The sequence below is a fragment of the Haliotis cracherodii genome, unplaced genomic scaffold (assembly GCF_022045235.1).
Source record: "Haliotis cracherodii isolate W230 unplaced genomic scaffold, xgHalCrac1.p SCAF_7, whole genome shotgun sequence".
NCBI classification, from domain to species: Eukaryota; Metazoa; Mollusca; class Gastropoda; order Lepetellida; family Haliotidae; genus Haliotis; species Haliotis cracherodii.
Window position 1 is genome coordinate 46886689 of NW_027266330.1, and position 20812 is coordinate 46907500.

Consider the following 20812-nt stretch of genomic DNA (forward strand, 5'->3'; position numbering starts at 1 on the left):
TCCTTGCCAAACTGCCTTAGTAGAAATAGGCTACTTTTAAGGGTTTTACTATATGTCACTTATATGCTTATCTCTTATAAGGTGGATACAGGTGGTCCAGTAGTCTGAAGCGCTGCGATTCGCTGCCCCCCCTTGGGCATGCCAAAAACATATGATTGTGGGTTCGAATCCAGATTGTTTCTAGGTTTGTCAGCACCATGCCCATGCTCATGGGTTTCACTGAAGTGGTAAACGCCCGAGACCTGCCTGACTTCAGGCTTGCCTCCCACATTAAGCTGACATGCAGTGATATAATTGGAATACTGTTAAAACCGGTGTTAAACCCAAATCACTATAAGGACTAATGGTCTAAAAATGTTATGTTTCAAACAGCAGGCACCATACTCATGATGCTTGTGTGACTTGCCATTTTTCATTACAAACCTGTGTGTCTTAGCTTTTCTCCTAAATGAAGCAGACACTGTAATATACCCAATATTCCTAATACAATGTGTTTTCAACAACTGATTTAAGATTTTGCTGGGAGTTGACCTCAGCCAGGGCTTTTTCCAATAACAGAACATTATTCTTCTGCCACATGCAGTGAGAAGTCAATTTTTTCTCAAAACTTTATGGTATGAACATAGTTCGCGAGTGTGGGTGCCCTGCTTTGAGAAGGCTTTTGCAAAGATTGGTGTTAGATTTTTGTAAAATATGGTTGTCACTGTCAGAGGCATGGGTACTTTGCAAAATCATTCCTCATCATTTCTTAAAGGGGTTGAGATCATCTTAAGGTTATTCTGATTCACTGCCAGTTACTGTTGCACAACCCAAAGACATTGTAATTGTTAGATCTTAGCAAGTTGCTTTGAACAGTATTCTGGATATATCACGGCATGTCAGCTTGATGTCACCCGAGAGCATGGTAATAGTGCTGACAAATCTAGAGACTAGACTCTTCTTAATTAGATCTTAATGTGTCTGGATTGGTATAACTCCGCATTCAGCAATATTCCAGCTATGTCACCGCGGTCAGTTAATAATCAAGTCTGGTCCAGACAATCCAGTGATTGACATCATCGATCCACGCAATTGGGGTTCAATGACATGTATCGAGCAAGTCCGCGAGCCTGACCATCAAATCCTGTTTGCGGCCTTTTATGGCAAGCATTGGTTGCTGAAGATCTATTCTAACCCATATCTTCATAGATTGGTTTTATTTGTAATTAAGTCACTGACTCATATGTTGGTCATATGTCAAACTGCCTTTGCTTTGTATATCACATCTTTTTTTAAATTATATACAAAATATTGAAGTTTTTTGTTGAAATAATCCTGAGATGAACACGGCAAAATGTATTAAGAAATGTCCAATAGAATTCTCATTCATAAGAAAATGATATCTGCAAATACAAAAGGATATTCATCTTGAACTGATATAATTACCAACAGGACAAATGTGTAGAAATTCAATCCACGCAATTGGGATCAATGACATTCATCAACCAAGTCAGCGAGCCTGACCACCCAATCCTGTTAGTGGCCCCATAAATAACAAAGCCAGTTTTTGTGATAAGGGATTTTCACTTTATTGTTTTCTTTCAAAAATAAGAAGTTGTACCTATCACATGTAAGTTTCACGCAGACACTAGGAAGAAAAATTGAGATAAGAAAAAATATCTGTAAAGGTTATATTGGCAATTGTGCTCCAAGTAATATTTGATTTATACACATACTTTCCTGATCAGGATAAGTAAAATAACACGTTACTCTTACATTATTTATGCACTGGATGTGACGAATACAGATATGCACTCCCCACCAGAGTTTAGCTGCAGACATTTTCCAAAACACTGCAAAAAAAAAAAAATTACCCTATTTGTGAGGAGAATTGTGTTGAACAGATTTGTCTGACAGACACGATGTACAATGAGACTTCAAATTCCTGAGGAAGCGAATAGTCCCTTGTCCACTCATCCCTCTGAAATCAATTCAATGGAGGCACAGCAATTGGAATGTAAGAAGTCCTCAAAGGGAGACAACTCTTTTTGGCTAACATTTCCTAAAATCACAACATTTATCCTCATGGTTTCTAGAATCTTAGCCAAGAAAGTTGTTTCTCCCCAATTTTGGAAGATTAAGTCACAGAGTGTTGGTAATACATTCGTTGGTAGGTAGATAGTTACTAGAATTTCACAGCAATAACAAAAAAAACCATTCACAATAAGAAACAAGTGTCCATAATTTGGGATGTGTGGGTGTGGGGGGGAACTTCGTATGTGTGAACAAGTACATATTTTTCATTTTGTTGATTGTATCTTGTGAACATCGACATGGAGTTTCATCAAGCATATGAAACAATATGTGTCAGCTAAAAGAATATAAAAATATAAAAGACATTAGAAAAAGTTGATATGAAATGTTACAGTGTGACGATGAAGAGCTGACTAAAGTGAGTTGCCAGTTTAACATTTGTCCATGTTCGGGGCCAATGGTGCACATCTGGGGCCCAAAGCATGGACAAATAAGATTTGTACACCACCATCTACAGTGAAAGATGTATACTGTAAGGCACACAAACACGAGGAAGTTTAAAGCTATTTCACGGAAGTTAAATACCATTTTCTTTAGCAGGGCCTAAAATTATAAGACCTAAACCTGCATTGTATAATTTCTCTAGGAGAGCAGGAGATTTCTTTTCAATACAATTTTTTTTAAATCTTTAGTACCGTTACTGAAAGGTCGGTAAATATAAAATTTAAACACTGTTTGCTTTGAAATTATTAGAAAAGATCTCTCTTTAAGAGTAATAAGTTGTACATGATTTCAAAAATATTGCAGGAGGGGATAATTTCTAACATATCTAAAGCTGGTGAAAAGTCCTAATGTGAAGCTGTTTAACACAGAACATTTTGACATGGGCAGTATAAAATACAACATTTGCAGACAATATGGAAGCAGAGGAAACACTAGTTACCATGGGAACACTGATGCATCATGGATGCGTCACAAGGTGATATCACAGAAGAGATAATCCTCGTCACCACGGACAACATGTTCCTGCATCTTCTTCACAGTCTCCAGGAAGCAGCCAACGAAAAACTATACCCCATAAAAGAGCTATTTGACCCTGAACTCCAAATAACTGACACAACAGTTTTCAGAATGAGTTCACTTCAAGCCACACCACTACAGGAAAGTCCCCACTATGACAATGTTAGAATTTTAGTATGTTAACTCTATACCTTGTGCCAGGGGGTTAGTCTCCACTGCAGCTTCCCAGGACTGTGAGCGGAATGCTGGGGCCAGTTTGTCCTTGGTGTCAAGGACAAGAAGAGTGTTGATTCTCAAGGATCAAGAAGACAGTATCACTTAGGGAAACCTTGATCGGAAATTGAAATTCATTCAATAGCCTAACCCATCTTTTGATAATTTTGCTAAATTATTTTTTATCACTAGGCAAAGGCATAAAAATGCAATTTCAGGTCCTATTAATTATACATATGTATAGAGAAGCAATCGTTCAGTCAGTGTGCGAAAGGCTTCAAATACTTCTATCATGGTTGATGTTACTGGTCTTCAGTCACTGGCAGACTGTACCGACAAACTGGCAGGAGACACGGGATATGGTAGTTAAGGAAATTCTGTTATCAAAGTATGTCAGGCACTTGAGAGCAGGGCACTTGAAATGTCCAAAACAATATTTCTTATCCTTGGCCTCGACAAAACATTTGTAGCACTACGAATGTCGTATCTCCATAGTTCCACTTCTGACTCTCGTAGCGCTACAAACACTTGTGGGTGGTGGGCCCTGTCCCTGATGGAATAATTTACTGTGGCAAAAATCAAAACATCTCCATAATCTTTAAAGCAATCAACACTTCAAGCAGTGAGAATATTAGGCTTAAATCTGGGTTTAAATCTTCACACAAAAGTCAATTCCTAGCAAGCCTCTGCAATACTGCCTCCTCAAGTAGATCAAGTTCAACAGATTCAGATTCAAGCCATGCAAAAATAGAATTCTATACGTCAGAAAATATATACATGTGATGCCCATTATGGGCTATAGTGAAAAAAATGCCAGTTCACCAAACAAAACCGTTTCGATAAAGTGTCAAATCATTTCTTATCGAGACACTAACATAGTAACCGGGCCTTTTGGTACCAGATGATAATTGTTTATCTTACTGTCAGTGACTTTCACAGTGATAGTAAAAATACTTTCAATGCATTATTGACAATTTACCGAGACAGCTCTGGAAAATAAACTGGTTTGTAATAAATAAACGTGCCATTTGAATCCTTGCTTTCCTCTGTCCCATCAAACATTGTCTTCACATTCAATCCTGACTACTGGCTGAAGTTGAATGATGTTTTCATAGTAAATATTCATATTGTTTTAATTGTTCACCAAATCCCCCAAAATACTTAACACAGCAAGGTCCATAAATCAACATACTGGATCCCTCCATATCACTGATGTAATGCCCTGATGTAAAAATTTGCTCTTTGTCATTGACAAAATTATGACATTTTTTATCAAGATACAGTTCTTAGAAAAAATAATTTTTTGTTGTTAAACAATTTATCAATTATGCGATGATAATGTCAATATTCAGTTTCATTCAAAAAATTGTCTGTGAAAACATGATAAGAGTTATGTCCCTTGACCTGCAATTACTTGAGTTCTGGCCCCTCCAAACAGACAATCTTAATTGTAATAACTGCCTAATAGTATTCTCTGACAAGAAGAAGGTGCTATTTATTTAACAAAAATATATTCAGTAAATAATATAGACATTCATGAAATCACTTTATAAAAAATAGATCTCAAAATGGTTCAAATGCTAAAACAAAAACATCATTCAACTTCATACATCACATCATCTTTTTAACTGTCGCTTGTATAAAAAACATAAGCAAGATAGTATCAAATATCTGCAATATAGAAAAGGTATGTGTTTGCACAAAAAGTCACCATTAGGATATGACGGTATTCGAAGGTACAAAATGTGGAAAATATATACAAAATTTTGAAAACGCTATCATGTGACGAGTCCTCGGAGACTCAAAGACTTGACATGAAAATGTAACAAGTACAACAGATACAGCCAATATAGGCTGTCAATACACCAACAACTGTCAACATCCAATATGGGAACTATACAACAAACATAACCACAGTCATAATTACAAAACACTATTCTATGGAGGAGGACCCACATAGATTGCACCGTCTTGAAAACAAGTAATAAACATGTAGTAGCCAATGTTCCACAGTCGGAGTGCTCAGTCAGAAAACAACATACCTAAATCACTGTCTACATATCCAACATTCTTGCTACAAAATTGGCATATCAACATATCAACTCTAGAAAAATGGAACATGTTGAAATCTAGAACTTGAAACCGTTGAATCTAAAATTGGAACATCTGTCTAGATAAGGGACACGTCCAGTGTCAAATCTAGAAATTGGAACACATCCCATGTAGAGCCTAGGACATCTTGCAAGAAAGTGCAATTGTGCTACATAAAAGGATTTGTTGCATTGTGAAAAAAAACGCCACAAAAAAGAAAACTAGTAAAGAATGACCACGTGGGTAGTCGAGGCCTGCCCTAGGGGATGCACGAGAACATGACAGCACCTCTCGGCACTGGGGACTCAGTAAACATTTGGATAAGGAGAATTTAGTAAGGTTGAAACGATCCACTGAGATACGAATTTTACAATATGGACTACACAAAACACCCGTTTTTTTACGTTGCTGTTTTTCCGTCATGGTATACAATATGCTTCTCTGTGCAAATATGTATCATTTGATATTGACGTTGGGGCGTCTTTAAATTGGTACTGATCAACACTTCAGCTCTAGCATATGACACTTCAGCTCTAGCATGTGACTATTCGATCCGATCGTGTATTCATTTAAGATAACAATAACTTTGGATTATACAAAGAATTTATCTGTGATTTCAGTGTATCGTTTCAGCATCAGAATTATGGCAGAAAAATTAACAAGGTCAGAAATTACAACAAATAAATCTGACCATTCTTGATTGACACTAAAATTTGTCTGTGTTTGAATTTTCAATGTTCCTATTCTATTCTACATAACCTGTGTTTTTCAAATCTTTTAAAACCACTGTCAAATGAGCTAATAAACTGGAGGCAACAATGTCCAACTGAATGATTTGTTTGTGTGCTGTTAAAAGCCACACTCAGCAATATTCCAGCTATATGACGACGGTTGTAAATAATCGAGTCTGGACCAGACAATCCAGTGATTGACTGCATGAGCATCGATCCACACAATTGGGATATGATGACATGCATCAACCAAGTCAGCGACCCTGACCACCCGATCCTGTTTGTCGCCTCTTACGACAAGCATAGTCACCTTTTACGGCAAGCATGGGTTGCTGAAGACCTATTCTACCCCAATCTTCACGGGTCTCAACTGAATGAGACAATGATTATCATTGATGACTACAATGCTGGTTACTACATGTGAGTCACACCAGCCAGGAACACATCCATCCCAGGGCCTCGTTCCATACAGCAATCTTAGCGCTAAGACGATCACAACTCCCACACCTGAACACAAGCATATAATCGTTGGAGCTGTGTCTCACAATCTGCACAGCGATCTTAGCGCTGAGACGATTGCAACTCTCATACCTTGAAAAAGACATACAAGAATCATAGTACTAAGACGATCGTAACACCAATTCCTCAACATAAATGTATGATCATCATAGCGCTAAGACCAAAAAACGGACATACCTTAACATAGACATACGATCTTTGAGGTACTCAGATCATTTATGGAATAAGGTCCAAGGCCCTGTTCCCCAAAGCGATCTTAGCACTATCGTAAGTCAATGCTAATGCATGGGAGTTACGACTGTCTTAGCGCTAAGATCAATTTGTAGAACAGGGCCCTGCAATGGCTCTTTGGTCATACAGAGACTTCAATACAGACCTGCTGTACAATACGAAATTCTGGCTATACCTAAACAATGCAAAATATACAACATAGGAATGAAAGATACATTCTATACTATCTTACAAATATAAGACGAATATTCCTGTTTGAAACCATTTGTATCTTGGCAGAATAAATAAGTTAAAGCCATTTAGAACATATAGAAAGTGACACATTTTTCACACTCACCAAAATTCTCTGCAACAAATATTTGAACTTAAACATGACACTTCCAGTAACATGCTTCTCATTAATACAAAACATAAACTAATGCTTCAAATGTAGAACTAAAAACATAATGGTCTTTTGGACATTTCTTGTGTGAAAATGATAAATTACACATAAATATGTAAATAAATACTGGACAGGCATGGTATGTATTTGATTACGGTAATATATTGTCATTGAGGAGCAGGCTAGCTGCAAGTTGTATAACCGTCTAAAAAACATTTTTATTATGAAGGGTTTGTGAAAGCGATGATGCAGGGAAGGTAAAAAAGTTGGGAATATTCCTGACAGTATTCCCTCAATAACACAAGTATGAGCATGAACAAAATTAAAACAGCACTATGTTCGGATTTATCTTGCCTTGTCAATACAGCAAAACATGAGGGACTTAATACGCTGAAGAAACCCGAGAATTTCCAGCTTAGTACAAAGATGCCAATTTTATGAAAAAGATAACCACGACAGAGTAACTCTTTCAGGCCAGCTGAGCTCAAAATTAAAATGAAGAATAGACCCTTTTTCAAATGTTCAGCATCTCTGTAACTACAAATTGCAAAATTAAATAAACCTTTTCAACTTACAAAAGTAATAATTTAATATTCAAGAGCACTGTTCAACCTTCCCATCAGTGAGAAACATTTCCCAGCCAAACTCCTTTGTTTCATGATAAGCAAATGACCGAGCCATATTAACAAAGGATGACCAAAAACCCGGACAATATACACGCTCTTGAGGTTGTATCTATAAGCTTTCACCGTACACAAACGAAACAATCATAAATGTCGGAAGTGTTCATAGGAATAAAGTGCTGAAACAGCCGTGGTCCCAGGGATTATCACATAACAATATCATACAACATCATGCGTGCCAACGGTCGACGCTGTCTGATGACGTCACCACACCCTGTCATCCAGACAGTCCATGTCATCAGGTGCTGATGCTGATGGTGCTGATGGTGCTGATGGAGCACTCTAAACATTGCAGTCTGTCCGATAGAGCAGCTTCAGTAGCGACGTCAGTGTCAGTAGGACATCGCAGCATCGGCAGCAACGGCAGCTAAATGTCAGGAGCTGGCCTTCTCGGCTCGTTCCAGCGCCAGCTCCCTGTTCAGTAGCTCCTTGATGCCCTGCTGGATTCTCTTCAAGTGTCCCACCTTCGTCACCCCGAGGTCCTGGCCACACAGAGTCACAGGGTTAATAATGGTCGCTGCTTTGTGTTTTGTTTGTTGTTTAACCCCGCACTCAGCAATATTCCAGCTATATGACGGCGGTCTGTAAATAATCGAGTCCAGACCAGACAATCTAGTGATTGACATCATGAGCATCGATCCACAAAAGAGGGATACTATGACATGCATCAACCAAGTCAGCAAGCCAGACCACCCGATCCCATTTGTTGCCTTTTACGGCAAGCATGGGATACTGAAGGCCTATTCTACCCTGGATTTTCAAGGGTCTAAAGGTTTGTGTTCAGAGTAAGTAACTATTTCTCAGATGGGTATTTCTGAAACCTCTATTATTTAATCTAACTTTCATAATGAATTTTTTTTTTTTAAATAGGGATATTAGTGTGCATATTATTTAACTTTGCACAAATGTCGCCTTCCTCGCCTACTTCACACATTATTACTTAGGCATATAGGAAACTGTGTTTCACATGAAAGTATGATTAATAGAATTTAACTTTTTACAAAAGATTAAACACGTGTGGATAAAATATTTATCATGCTTATCTACAAGACATCTTTTGGGTGTGGTGTGGTGTGGTGTGGTGTGGTGTTGTGTGTGGTTTGTTATGGTGTGGTGTGGTGTGGTGTGGTGTGTGGTGGTGTGGTGTGGTGTGGTGTGGTGTGGTGTGGTGTGGTGCTTATCTACAAGACTTTTGAGTGTGGTGTGGCGTGGCGTAGCGTCGCATTCCATGTGTGGTGCCTTCCAATAGCTCCAATATGGCTGATGCAACAACATTCCTTCAAACTATAGTCAACCGCCCACACACTCACTGACCCACCCACCCACCCACCCACTCACTCACTGACTGACACTCCCACCCGCCCACTCACTCACTGACCCTCCCACCCACCCACTCACTCACTCACTGACACTCCCACCCGCCCACTCACTCACTGACCCACGACCCACCCACCCACTCACTCACTGACTGACACTCCCACCCGCCCACTCACTCACTGACCCTCCCACCCACCCACTCACTCACTCACTGACACTCCCACCCGCCCACTCACTCACTGACCCACCCACCCGCCCACTCACTCACTGACCCTCCCACCCACCCACTCACTCACTGACCCACCCACCCGCCCTCTCTGTCACTCACTGACCAATCCGCCCACTCTGTCACTGACCCACCCAGCCCGCCCACTCACTCACTGACCCACCCACCCGCCCTCTCTGTCACTCACTTACCAATCCGCCCACTCTGTCACTGACCCACCCAACCCGCCCACTCACTCACTCACTGACCCACCCACCCGCCCTCTCTGTCACTTACTGACCAATCCGCCCACTCTGTCACTGACCCACCTGCCCACCCACTCACTCACTCACTGATCCACCCACCCGCCCACTCACTCACTCACTGACCCACCTGCCCAACCACTCACTCACTCACTCACTGACCCTCCCACCCGCCCGCTAACTCACTCACTGATCCACCCACCCACCCACTCACTGATCCACCCACCCGCCCGCTCACTCACTCACTGATACACCCACCCGCCCGCTCACTCACTCACTGATCTACCCATCCGCCCACTCACTCACTCACTGATCCACCCACCCGCTCACTCACTGACCCATCCACCCGCCCACTCACTCACTCACTGACCAACCCGCCCTCTCTGTCACTGACCCACCTGCCCACTCACTCACTCACTCACTGACCCACCTGCCCACCCACTCTCACTCACTGATCCACCCACCCACCCGCCCACTCACTCACTGACCCACCTGCCCAACCACTCACTCACTCACTCACTGACCCTCCCACCCGCCCGCTAACTCACTCACTGATCCACCCACTCACTCACTCACTGATCCACCCATCCGCCCACTCACTCACTCACTGATCCACCCACCCGCCCACTCACTGACCCATCCACCCGCCCACTCACTCACTCACTGACCAACCTGCCCTCTCTGTCACTGACCCACCCAACCGCCCACTCACTCACTCACTGACCCACCTGCCCACCCGCCCACTCACTCACTGATCCACCCACCCGCCCACTCACTCACTCACTGACCCATCCACCCGCCCACTCACTCACTCACTGACCAACCCGCCCACTGACCCACCCACCCGCCCACTCACTCACTCACTGACCCACCTGCCCACCCACTAACACACACACTGACCCACCCACCCACTCACTGACTCACCCACCCACTCACTCACTGACCCATCCACCCACCCACTCGATCACTGACCTACCCACCCGCCCACCCACTCACTCACTGACCCACCTGCCCACCCACAAATTGGGATTCTGGATAAGAATTGGTGCCCAGCAACCTATTTGGTACGGTGTGACCAAATGGATTGGGTGGCCAGTCATTATTGCCGGAAGGAGAGGATTATTGCTCACAATGTTAATCATTGTATTATTATTATCTACAGGCCACTGGAAAGGTTTTAAACCATTGGGTTTAAACACTCGCTCACTCAGTCACTCCCCCGAGCAAGCTTTTCTGCAGCTCTTAGCAATATTGCAGCAATATCCGAGTGGAAGACACCAGAAATGTGAAGACATATTGAACCTATGCCAAGAAGCAAACACGCTGGGATTTGCCGCAATGATTGAACTCGTTAACGACTTAGCAGCCCCAGCCTGTGGTGGAATACACACGGAGGTATGATGTCTCAACATGGTACTGACCTTGAGATCTCTGCGCTCCAAGTTGAGGAGCTCTGACCCGCGGATCTCGTGGCTGATGAAGGCCTCGCGGTAGTCCCCTAGTGAGAGTTTCTCCAGCCAGACACCAACTTCCTCGGGGGTCCAGCCTCGAACTTCAAACCCTGTGGAAAAATACACACCATAAGGCCACAATAAAACAATTTCATCCTTATCTGCGTCACCACCAAACACCTGCCTAACATCCACACATGATCCCCACACCCGCCTAGCATCATCACATGGTTCCCACACCCACCTAACATCATCACACCCACCTAACATCATCAGATGGTTCCCACACCTGCCTAACATCATCACATGGTTCCCACACCTGCCTAACATCATAAATTGGTTCCAACACTCACCTAACATCATCACATGATCCCCACACCTGCCTAACATCATCACATGGTCCCCACACCTGCCTAACATCATTACATGGTTCCCACACCTGCCTAACATCATCACATGGTCCCCACACTCACCTAACATCATCACATGATCCCCACACCTGCCTAAAATCATCACATGGTTCCCACACCCGCCTAACATCATCACATGGTCCCCACACCTGCCTAACATCATCACATGGTAGCCACACCCGTCTAACATCATCACATGGTTCCCACACCCAGGTAACATCATTACATGATCCCCACACCTACCTAACATCATCACATGGTTCCCACACCTGCCTAACATCATCACATGGTTCCCACACCTGCCTAACATCATCACATGGTTCCCACACCTGCCTAACATCATCACATGGTTCCCACACCTGCCTAACATCATAACATGGTTCCCACACCCAGGTAACATCATTACATGATCCCCACACCTGCCTAACATCATCACATGGTCCCCACACCTGCCTAACATCATTACATGGTTCCCACACCTGCCTAACATCATCACATGGTTCCCACACCTGCCTAACATCATAACATGGTTCCCACACCTGCCTAACATCATCACATGGTCCCCACACCTGCCTAACATCATTACATGGTTCCCACACCTGCCTAACATCATCACATGGTTCCCACACCTGCCTAACATCATTACATGGTTCCCACACCTGCCTAACATCATCACATGGTTCCCACACCTGCCTAACATCATCACATGGTTCCCACACCTGCCTAACATCATTACATGGTTCCCACACCTGCCTAACATCATCATATGGTCCCCACACCTGCCTAACATCATCACATGGTCCCCACACCTGCCTAACATCATCACATGGTTCCCACACCTGCCTAACATCATTACATGGTTCCCACACCTGCCTAACATCATCATATGGTAGCCACACCCGTCTAACATCATTACATGATCCCAACACCTGCCTAACATCATCACATGGTAGCCACACCTGCCTAACATCATAACATGGTTCCCACACCTGCCTAACATCATTACATGGTTCCCACACCTGCCTAACATCATCACATGGTAGCCACACCCGTCTAACATCATTACATGATCCCAACACCTGCCTAACATCATCACATGGTAGCCACACCTGCCTAACATCATCACATGGTTCCCACACCTGTCTAACATCATCACATGGTAGCCACACCCACCTCACATCATTACATGGGCCCCAGGAGCTGTATTATAATAATAGTTGTTAAAACTAACCTGAATGCAGACAAACGTTCATCATATGTATCTTGACAACCATACATGTAACACATTATTTTCACACGGATTTGAGTTAAATCAGTCAGCTGGAGACGATATCACTTTTATCAGATCATCTAAAACCTCAGTTTTGTCAAAAGTGGATGTCAATACATAAAAATCATATTCAATACAATGTACAGAGAAATGTACATTTTCTATTAAATTGTATAAAAATATACTTATCCTATCTCACACTACGTATTGAAAACAATTCACCCGAACACATCCAAGCATCACCATGGACAGCACCCAAACAAATTGGTCAGGCACTGTAATCCAGTAGCTAGCAACCCGCACAACATGATCCCATGACTACCCCTGACACACCGGAAGGGTCTCCAGGAAGAGTCTCCAGGAAGGGTCTCTAGGCAATCAGATCTACAAGACATGCCACACCACTATCTCTGACGGACAATAGGGTGAGCCAGCTCAGTATCTCTATTAATGCTTTATCAAAGCTATCAATCACGCCCGAGGGATTGATACATGCTAAGACGCAAAGAGGAACGATCGACCAGATACACAAGAGGATCTACGAACCAAGACTGACACATCACAGGTACAAAGCAAAGGCCCAGAACATCTCTCTGCCACCACAGGATCTTCAGTCTGACGGAGTTGATCGTAGCGAGATAAGTAGCCTTAGTGGGGCCCTTTAAGCTTCCGACAAAATCTCAAATGAAGGAGATATTCGGCGACCTGTTGAGCAGTGGTTTGACAGTAGGCTTTGAACGCTTTTCATTGGTGGTCGTAAAGGGTCTTGGTAGAGCTATGGTGAACCTCAGTGATGGTCTTGGTAGAGCTACGGTGAGCTTCAGTGATGGTCTTGGTAGAGCTACGGTAAGCCTCAGTGATGGTCTTGGTAGAGCTAGGGTGAACCTCAGTGATGGTCTTGGTAGAGCTACGGTGAGCCTCAGTGATGGTCTTGGTAGAGCTACGGTAAGCCTCAGTGATGGTCTTGGTAGAGCTACAGTGAGCCTCAGTGATGGTCTTGGTAGAGCTACGGAGAGCCTCAGTGATGGTCTTGGTAGAGCTACGGAGAGCCTCAGTGATGGTCTTGGTAGAGCTACGGTAAGCCTCAGTGATGGTCTTGGTAGAGCTACGGTGAGCCTCAGTGATGGTCTTGGTAGAGCTATGATGAGCCTCAGTGATGGTCTTGGCTACTCCCTTCTAATACCCTTTGGCAACAAGCAACTTCCAGACGCAAAGATTGAGGGTTTCGGGGGACGGGTATAGCAGGTGGGAGTAAGGCAGGAGTATGGTTTGACGATGAAATGGAGGTGGGGACAGCCGGGTTGGCTACCCTCTTAGGCTTCTTTGCAGGGGACGGCACATATTCCATGTCGTTGGACTTCGACTGCCGCTCAAGGCTTGTGGCATTTGTGTAGGTAGGTGGTAAAGGATTTATACGTGAGATGGTAACACTGAGAACTGAGTTCATGAGGATTCGAAGTGGAAAGAGTTTGTCTGAATGCCGGGAGATTTTCATGTTTGGTACTTTGTTCAAGCGCGTTCCACAGAAGGATAAAAAATGGAAGGAAGAATTGCATTGTGTGAGATGGGATAAGTTCAAAAATTGTAAAAATTCCTGAACCTGAAAGATTTTGTTATCCTTGTCAATGAAATTGTTTTCAAATTAAGATGCTATATTTAACCTCTCGGAAGTAACAAAAGTAGATGATATGAATTGAAGAGTTTTTACACATTTGTCCTGTTGGTAATTATATCAGTTCAAGATGAATATCCTTTCGTATTTGCAGATATCATAATGAAATATATAAATCTTATGAACAAGAATTCTATTGGACATTTCTGAATACATTTTTGCTGTGTTCATCTCAGGATTATTTCAACAAACAACTTCAATATTTTGTATATTATTTAAAAAAAGATCTGACTTCGTAAAAAATTTATGTGAAATATGTTAAACTGCCTTTGCATTGTATGACCAACATAATACAGTGACCTAATTACAAATAAAACCAATCTGTGAAGATCTGGTTTAGAATAGGTCTTCAGCAACCCATGCTTGCTGTAAGATGCGACTAACGGGAGACTAATTGCGTGGATCGATGCTGATGATGTTAATCACTGGATTGTCTGGTCCAGACTCGAGTATTTACAGACCCCTGTCATATTGCTGAGTGCAGCATTAAACACCAAACAAACAAACAAACAAACAACAAACAACAAACAAAACAACAAAAAAACAATTTTGACTTTGACTTGCCACCACCAAACAGCCCACCTCCAGGTACTACAGACGAAGGAAATGACTATAAATACTGCTGAAAACAAGCTAAATAAAACCTGATTCTCTCATATAACTGTAGTCAATCGGTCTTGCCATAACCATGTTCTTTAACTTTGTTTGCCCTTGATTCCTACTTGATGAGAAAAATAAACCCAATACCTCCCAACTGACATTTAGAAGAAAAAAATTGTCACAGTCATCAAAATTATCACAACATATCCCAATGTTCTATGGTTTTGATATGGAAGGATGCAAATTGTGCATTTGACGGATGAAGGGATACCCAGTAGGATGGGTACCAGGCAGGGTGTGTCATGTCTTGGATACAACTCCACTCTCTTCAATCATCCGGTGATATAATATCTCCAGTGTATCAGCAGTGTTGAAATTAAGGGGGTCCTGGGGTCCTTGTGTTTGCTGATTCAGTATTTGAATCTGGGGACCCCCTAAAACTTTCACTCAAACATTAGGACAAGGGCCCTTTCACTGTCATGCTTAAAGGGCAAGTAAACTATTTTTGTAAATATCAATTTTCTTTGATACATTTAATCAATTTCCATGAGAGAGAAAATGTCCAAACACTATAATCAGCTTCCAAAACAAACCTATTGGTACGTAGCCTAAAGCTACACACAGCGGTGATAAATGTTTTCATTGGCTGGTATGTTTGTGTGTTTATCTGTCTTGTGATTCTTAGCTGTTATACATAAACTGTTTCTGCTATTTCTGTTAATCCTACGAAAATAACAACATTGCATCCATTGTTGAATGTGTGAAACCACCTTTGACCTTGACATTGTGAATAATTATAATAACAATTAAAAATCAGTAACTAGCGTTTTGTTACTACCATCCTGTTTGGGTAATACAACACCAGTTGCCCTCAGCCCTATTCCACACAATAAATGCCTGTCACAATTTGTGACCACGGTAAGCTAAAGGATGAGCAGACAGAAAAGAAAAAAACCCGAGGTAGAAGTAGGCAGACTGGGCATCGGCCCAATTGTAATAATTGTCATGATTGTTGACATTGCGCAGCACGTCAAACACCGGGAACACGTTATAACCCTACTAATTATAAGCGGAAATCCCTCAGTGGTGGAATTTTTTCGTTTTGGTGGAATTTTTTCGTTTAGGGGACGATTTGCCTGTCATTTTTTATAGTCTGTTTTACGCTATTTCCCTTTTTCAAACTCAATTTTGGCCACGTTAGTGCTAAAGTAGGCCCGAAAGTATCAAAATCTGCAAAGTTGCTACAGTGACTTTACTTGCCCTTTAAATTCAAAAACAAGCATAGCTTTGATTGGGAAGCACCGTCACAACATCAATTCATCTAACCAGTAACTTCACACTCAACTGCTCGCACACGTGTAATTGGAATGGAAGGCTGTTTTGAAACGTCCACACTACTACCACAATATCCATACAAAAATCACATTTCATGCCATTGACCTCAGAATTGACACTGACACAAGGGAGACAACTCTCACCTGGAGGGAGACTACTCCGGCCTCCTTTCTCCTTCTCCTTCCCCTTTCCCTTCAACTTGCTGTACACCTTGCTGAACTTGCCACCATGTTTGTGGCGCTTATGTTGTTCTATCATCTGCACCTATAAGCAATGTAGCTATGGTTACGGCCTCCCAGTCTTATTTCCGTGTTTCACACACCAAGTAATATGAAACACAAAAATAATGCTGCCAACCTCACTAACAGTCTGGCACATTGTTTGTAGGGAGTCTCTTTCGACTAATTGTTTGAAAAAGCCAGGCTTCTTTGAACTCTTACCTGCTGAATATTTTCTATTTATCATGAGAGATTTGACGAATAAATAGATAAAAGAAACTGTTCTAAAAGTCTCATTTCTTAAGAAATATTTTGTAAATAACAGAAGAGAAATATTACAATGAACACCTGATACAACAACTTTGTGTCAATTCAAGTTTGCTACTTAACTCTAACTAGAGAACTGCCTAGTATTTTTGCAATCACATCACCCCTTTTCTCTACGAAGTGATCACATGTTAACAATAACACCTAATATTTCAGCCTAATAAAGCATCCTACATAAACCAGAAATGAGTTTGGATTTTGGATAGAATACAAAAATTTCAACTGAGATAGAAATTTGTCCCAAAATCAAGTCTGGTTAAAAAATCTACAAGAACTACATTTCGTGTAAGGAGGAACTACTTTCGGTGTACTTACTTCCTCTGGTGTCTGTGTGTACTGGCCCACACCGCTGATGTTGGCCACCTTCCTCATCTCTTCCTCCAGGGTCGCCAGGCACATGCTCAGCTTCTCCTCGATGTCGTGCCACAGGTGCTGCAACAACATCGCACACGCTTGGGTCAGCAAAAACATTGCACATGCTGGGCTGATCAACAACATCGTACACAAGCTTTGCGACATTGTGTTAATTTTTCATGACTTCATATTAATAATTATTTATTCATGAAATACCAACTGATATGAGTGAATGAGTGTGTTGGTTTTAATGCTACTTTGAACAGTATTTCAATTATATCACGGCAAGTCAGCTTTATGTGGGAGGAAAGCGCGAAGTGATGCAGTTACTACATTATTCCTAATATGAGGGGCGATATGTCTTGGGCACTTAAAACAATTGTGCCACACTTTTTCAATGCCTCTGATATATGCAAGCAAAGTTTATTGATATGCAATGTTTGAGTGTAAACACCAACATACTTTTTGAATGGACTATATTTCGAAATTGCAACCCAATCAACACACTGGACTCAACCCATGCCGCTTCACTCAACACCAAAGAATTTGTATGTCATTTTGTCACTGTAGATTAACACAAACATACTGATGTGTGAAGCCCATTTCTGGTGTCCCCCGCCGTGATATTGCTGGAATATTGCTAAAAGCGGCGTAAAACCATACTCACTCACTACTATACTCAAACATACTGTATTTTCAATGTTGTGCAATATTATCTGTATGCTTTTTAATACCAAATTCAACTTAGTGCCATCAAATCTACAAGAATTTGTGCCTTGATTTGGATTTTTTGGTGAAACTTCTGAACATATTTCAAACTTTGATAGAATCAGCCAAATATATGGATACCAAATACTTCCGCCACTTGCACAAGATTTATAGTGAGTGAGTGAGTTTTCATGCCACTTTGAACAGTATTTCAGTTAAAACACAGCTGAATGTGGGGGGAAAGCCCAAAGTGATGCATTCATAGAAGTTTAGCATTTGGGTGAAACCCAGGAGCAGAAGTATGGTGCTGACCAACCTAGAAACACACTCAGGGCAAACAAGGATTTGAACCCATGAACCCATTCTGCAGAGTAAAAGAGGGACATATAGAAACATGAATGAGGGTGTGAGAGTGTCTGTCAATAGAGAGGAGAGAGAAGGTGTTGAGAGAGGGTTTGAGAGTGTCTGTCAATAGAGAGGAGAGAGAATGTGTTGAGAGAGGGTGTGAGAGTGTCTGTCAATAGAGAGGAGAGAGAGGGTGTTGAGAGAGGGTGTGAGAGTGTCTGTCAATAGAGAGGAGAGAGAATGTGTTGAGAGAGGGTGTGAGAGTGTCTGTCAATAGAGAGGAGAGAGAGGGTGTTGACAGAGGGTGTGAGAGTGTCTGTCAATAGAGAGGAGAGAGAGGGTGTTGAGAGAGGGTGTGAGAGTGTCTGTCAATAGAGAGGAGAGAGAGGGTGTTGAGAGAGGGTGTGAGAGCGTCTGTCAATAGAGAGGAGAGAGAATGTGTTGAGAGAGGGTGTGAGAGTGTCTGTCAATAGAGAGGAGAGAGAGGGTGTTGACAGAGGGTGTGAGAGTGTCTGTCAATAGAGAGGAGAGAGAGGGTGTTGAGAGAGGGTGTGAGAGTGTCTGTCAATAGAGAGGAGAGAGAGGGTGTTGAGAGAGGGTGTGAGAGTGTCTGTCAATAGAGAGGAGAGAGAGGGTGTTGAGAGAGGGTGTGAGAGTGTCTGTCAATAGAGGAGAGAGAGGGTGTTGAGAGAGGGTGTGAGAGTGTCTGTCAATAGAGAGGAGAGAGAATGTGTTGAGAGAGGGTGTGAGAGTGTCTGTCAATAGAGAGGAGAGAGAGGGTGTTGAGAGAGGGTGTGAGAGTGTCTGTCAATAGAGAGGAGAGAGAATGTGTTGAGAGAGGGTGTGAGAGTGTCTGTCAATAGAGAGGAGAGAGAGGGTGTTGACAGAGGGTGTGAGAGTGTCTGTCAATAGAGAGGAGAGAGAGGGTGTTGAGAGAGGGTGTGAGAGTGTCTGTCAATAGAGAGGAGAGAGAGGGTGTTGAGAGAGGGTGTGAGAGTGTCTGTCAATAGAGAGGAGAGAGAATGTGTTGAGAGAGGGTTTGAGAGTGTCTGTCAATAGAGGAGAGAGAGGGTGTTGAGAGAGGGTGTGAGAGTGTCTGTCAATAGAGAGGAGAGAGAGTGTGTAGAGAGAGGGTGTGAGAGTGTCTGTCAATAGAGAGGAGAGAGAGTGTGTAGAGAGAGGGTGTGAGAGTGTCTGTCAATAGAGAGGAGAGAGAGGGTGTTGACAGAGGGTGTGAGAGTGTCTGTCAATAGAGGAGAGAGAGGGTGTTGAGAGAGGGTGTGAGAGTGTCTGTCAATAGAGAGGAGAGAGAGGGTGTTGAGAGAGGGTGTGAGAGTGTCTGTCAATAGAGAGGAGAGAGAGTGTGTAGAGAGAGGGTGTGAGAGTGTCTGTCAATAGAGCGGAGAGAGAGTGTGTAGAGAGAGGGTGTGAGAGTGTCTGTCAATAGAGAGGAGAGAGAGGGTGTTGACAGAGGGTGTGAGAGTGTCTGTCAATAGAGAGGAGAGAGAGGGTGTTGAGAGAGGGTGTGAGAGTGTCTGTCAATAGAGGAGAGAGAGTGTGTTGAGAGAGGGTGTGAGAGTGTCTGTCAATAGAGGAGAGAGAGGGTGTTGAGAGAGGGTGTGAGAGTGTCTGTCAATAGAGAGGAGAGAGGGTGTTGAGAGAGGGTGTTGAGAGAGGGTGAGAGTGTCTGTCAATAGAGAGGAGAGAGAGTGTGTAGAGAGAGGGTGTGAGAGTGTCTGTCAATAGAGAGGAGAGAGAGTGTGTAGAGAGAGGGTGTGAGAGTGTCTGTCAATAGAGAGGAGAGAGAGGGTGTTGACAGAGGGTGTGAGAGTGTCTGTCAATAGAGGAGAGAGAGGGTGTTGAGAGAGGGTGTGAGAGTGTCTGTCAATAGAGAGGAGAGAGAGGGTGTTGAGAGAGGGTGTGAGAGTGTCTGTCAATAGAGAGGAGAGAGAGTGTGTAGAGAGAGGGTGTGAGAGTGTCTGTCAATAGAGCGGAGAGAGAGTGTGTAGAGAGAGGGTGTGAGAGTGTCTGTCAATAGAGAGGAGAGAGAGGGTGTTGACAGAGGGTGTGAGAGTGTCTGTCAATAGAGAGGAGAGAGAGGGTGTTGAGAGAGGGTGTGAGAGTGTCTGTCAATAGAGGAGAGAGAGTGTGTTGAGAGAGGGTGTGAGAGTGTCTGTCAATAGAGGAGAGAGAGGGTGTTGAGAGAGGGTGTGAGAGTGTCTGTCAATAGAGAGGACAGACAGGGTGTTGAGAGAGGGTGTGAGAGTGTCTGTCAATAGAGGAGAGAGAGTGTGTTGAGAGAGGGTGTGAGAGTGTGTTTTGATGAAATCAGTGCTTACAACATTGGACATGGCAGGTGCCTTGTCAGAGAGGAAGAGGCTTGCTTCGTTGTAGAGGAGTTTCACACTGTGTAGCAGGTCCGACACTTGACTCCGCAGTGTGGGCTGAAACAAC

At 42.8% G+C, this 20812-nt stretch overlaps 1 protein-coding gene across 14 annotated transcripts in view; it reads right to left on the bottom strand.

The window, feature by feature from the left end:
* Nucleotides 1-1561: 1561 nt before the first annotated feature.
* LOC139448410 (diacylglycerol kinase delta-like) overlaps nt 1562-20812 on the bottom strand; it is a 176421-nt gene continuing 157170 nt past the window's right edge. For 13 of the 14 annotated variants that reach the window (XM_071229954.1, XM_071229964.1, XM_071229952.1 and 10 more), the window contains 5 exons: nt 20698-20802; nt 17267-17383; nt 16550-16670; nt 11090-11229; nt 1562-8365 (listed from right to left, as the gene is read on the bottom strand). In XM_071229954.1, the coding sequence (XP_071086055.1) occupies nt 8258-8365; nt 11090-11229; nt 16550-16670; nt 17267-17383; nt 20698-20802 (591 nt within the window). In that variant the 3' untranslated portion in view covers nt 1562-8257. Of the gene's footprint in view, nt 8366-11089; nt 11230-16549; nt 16671-17266; nt 17384-20697; nt 20803-20812 lie in introns of those variants that run through there. The other variant, XM_071229955.1, reaches the window with a different exon arrangement.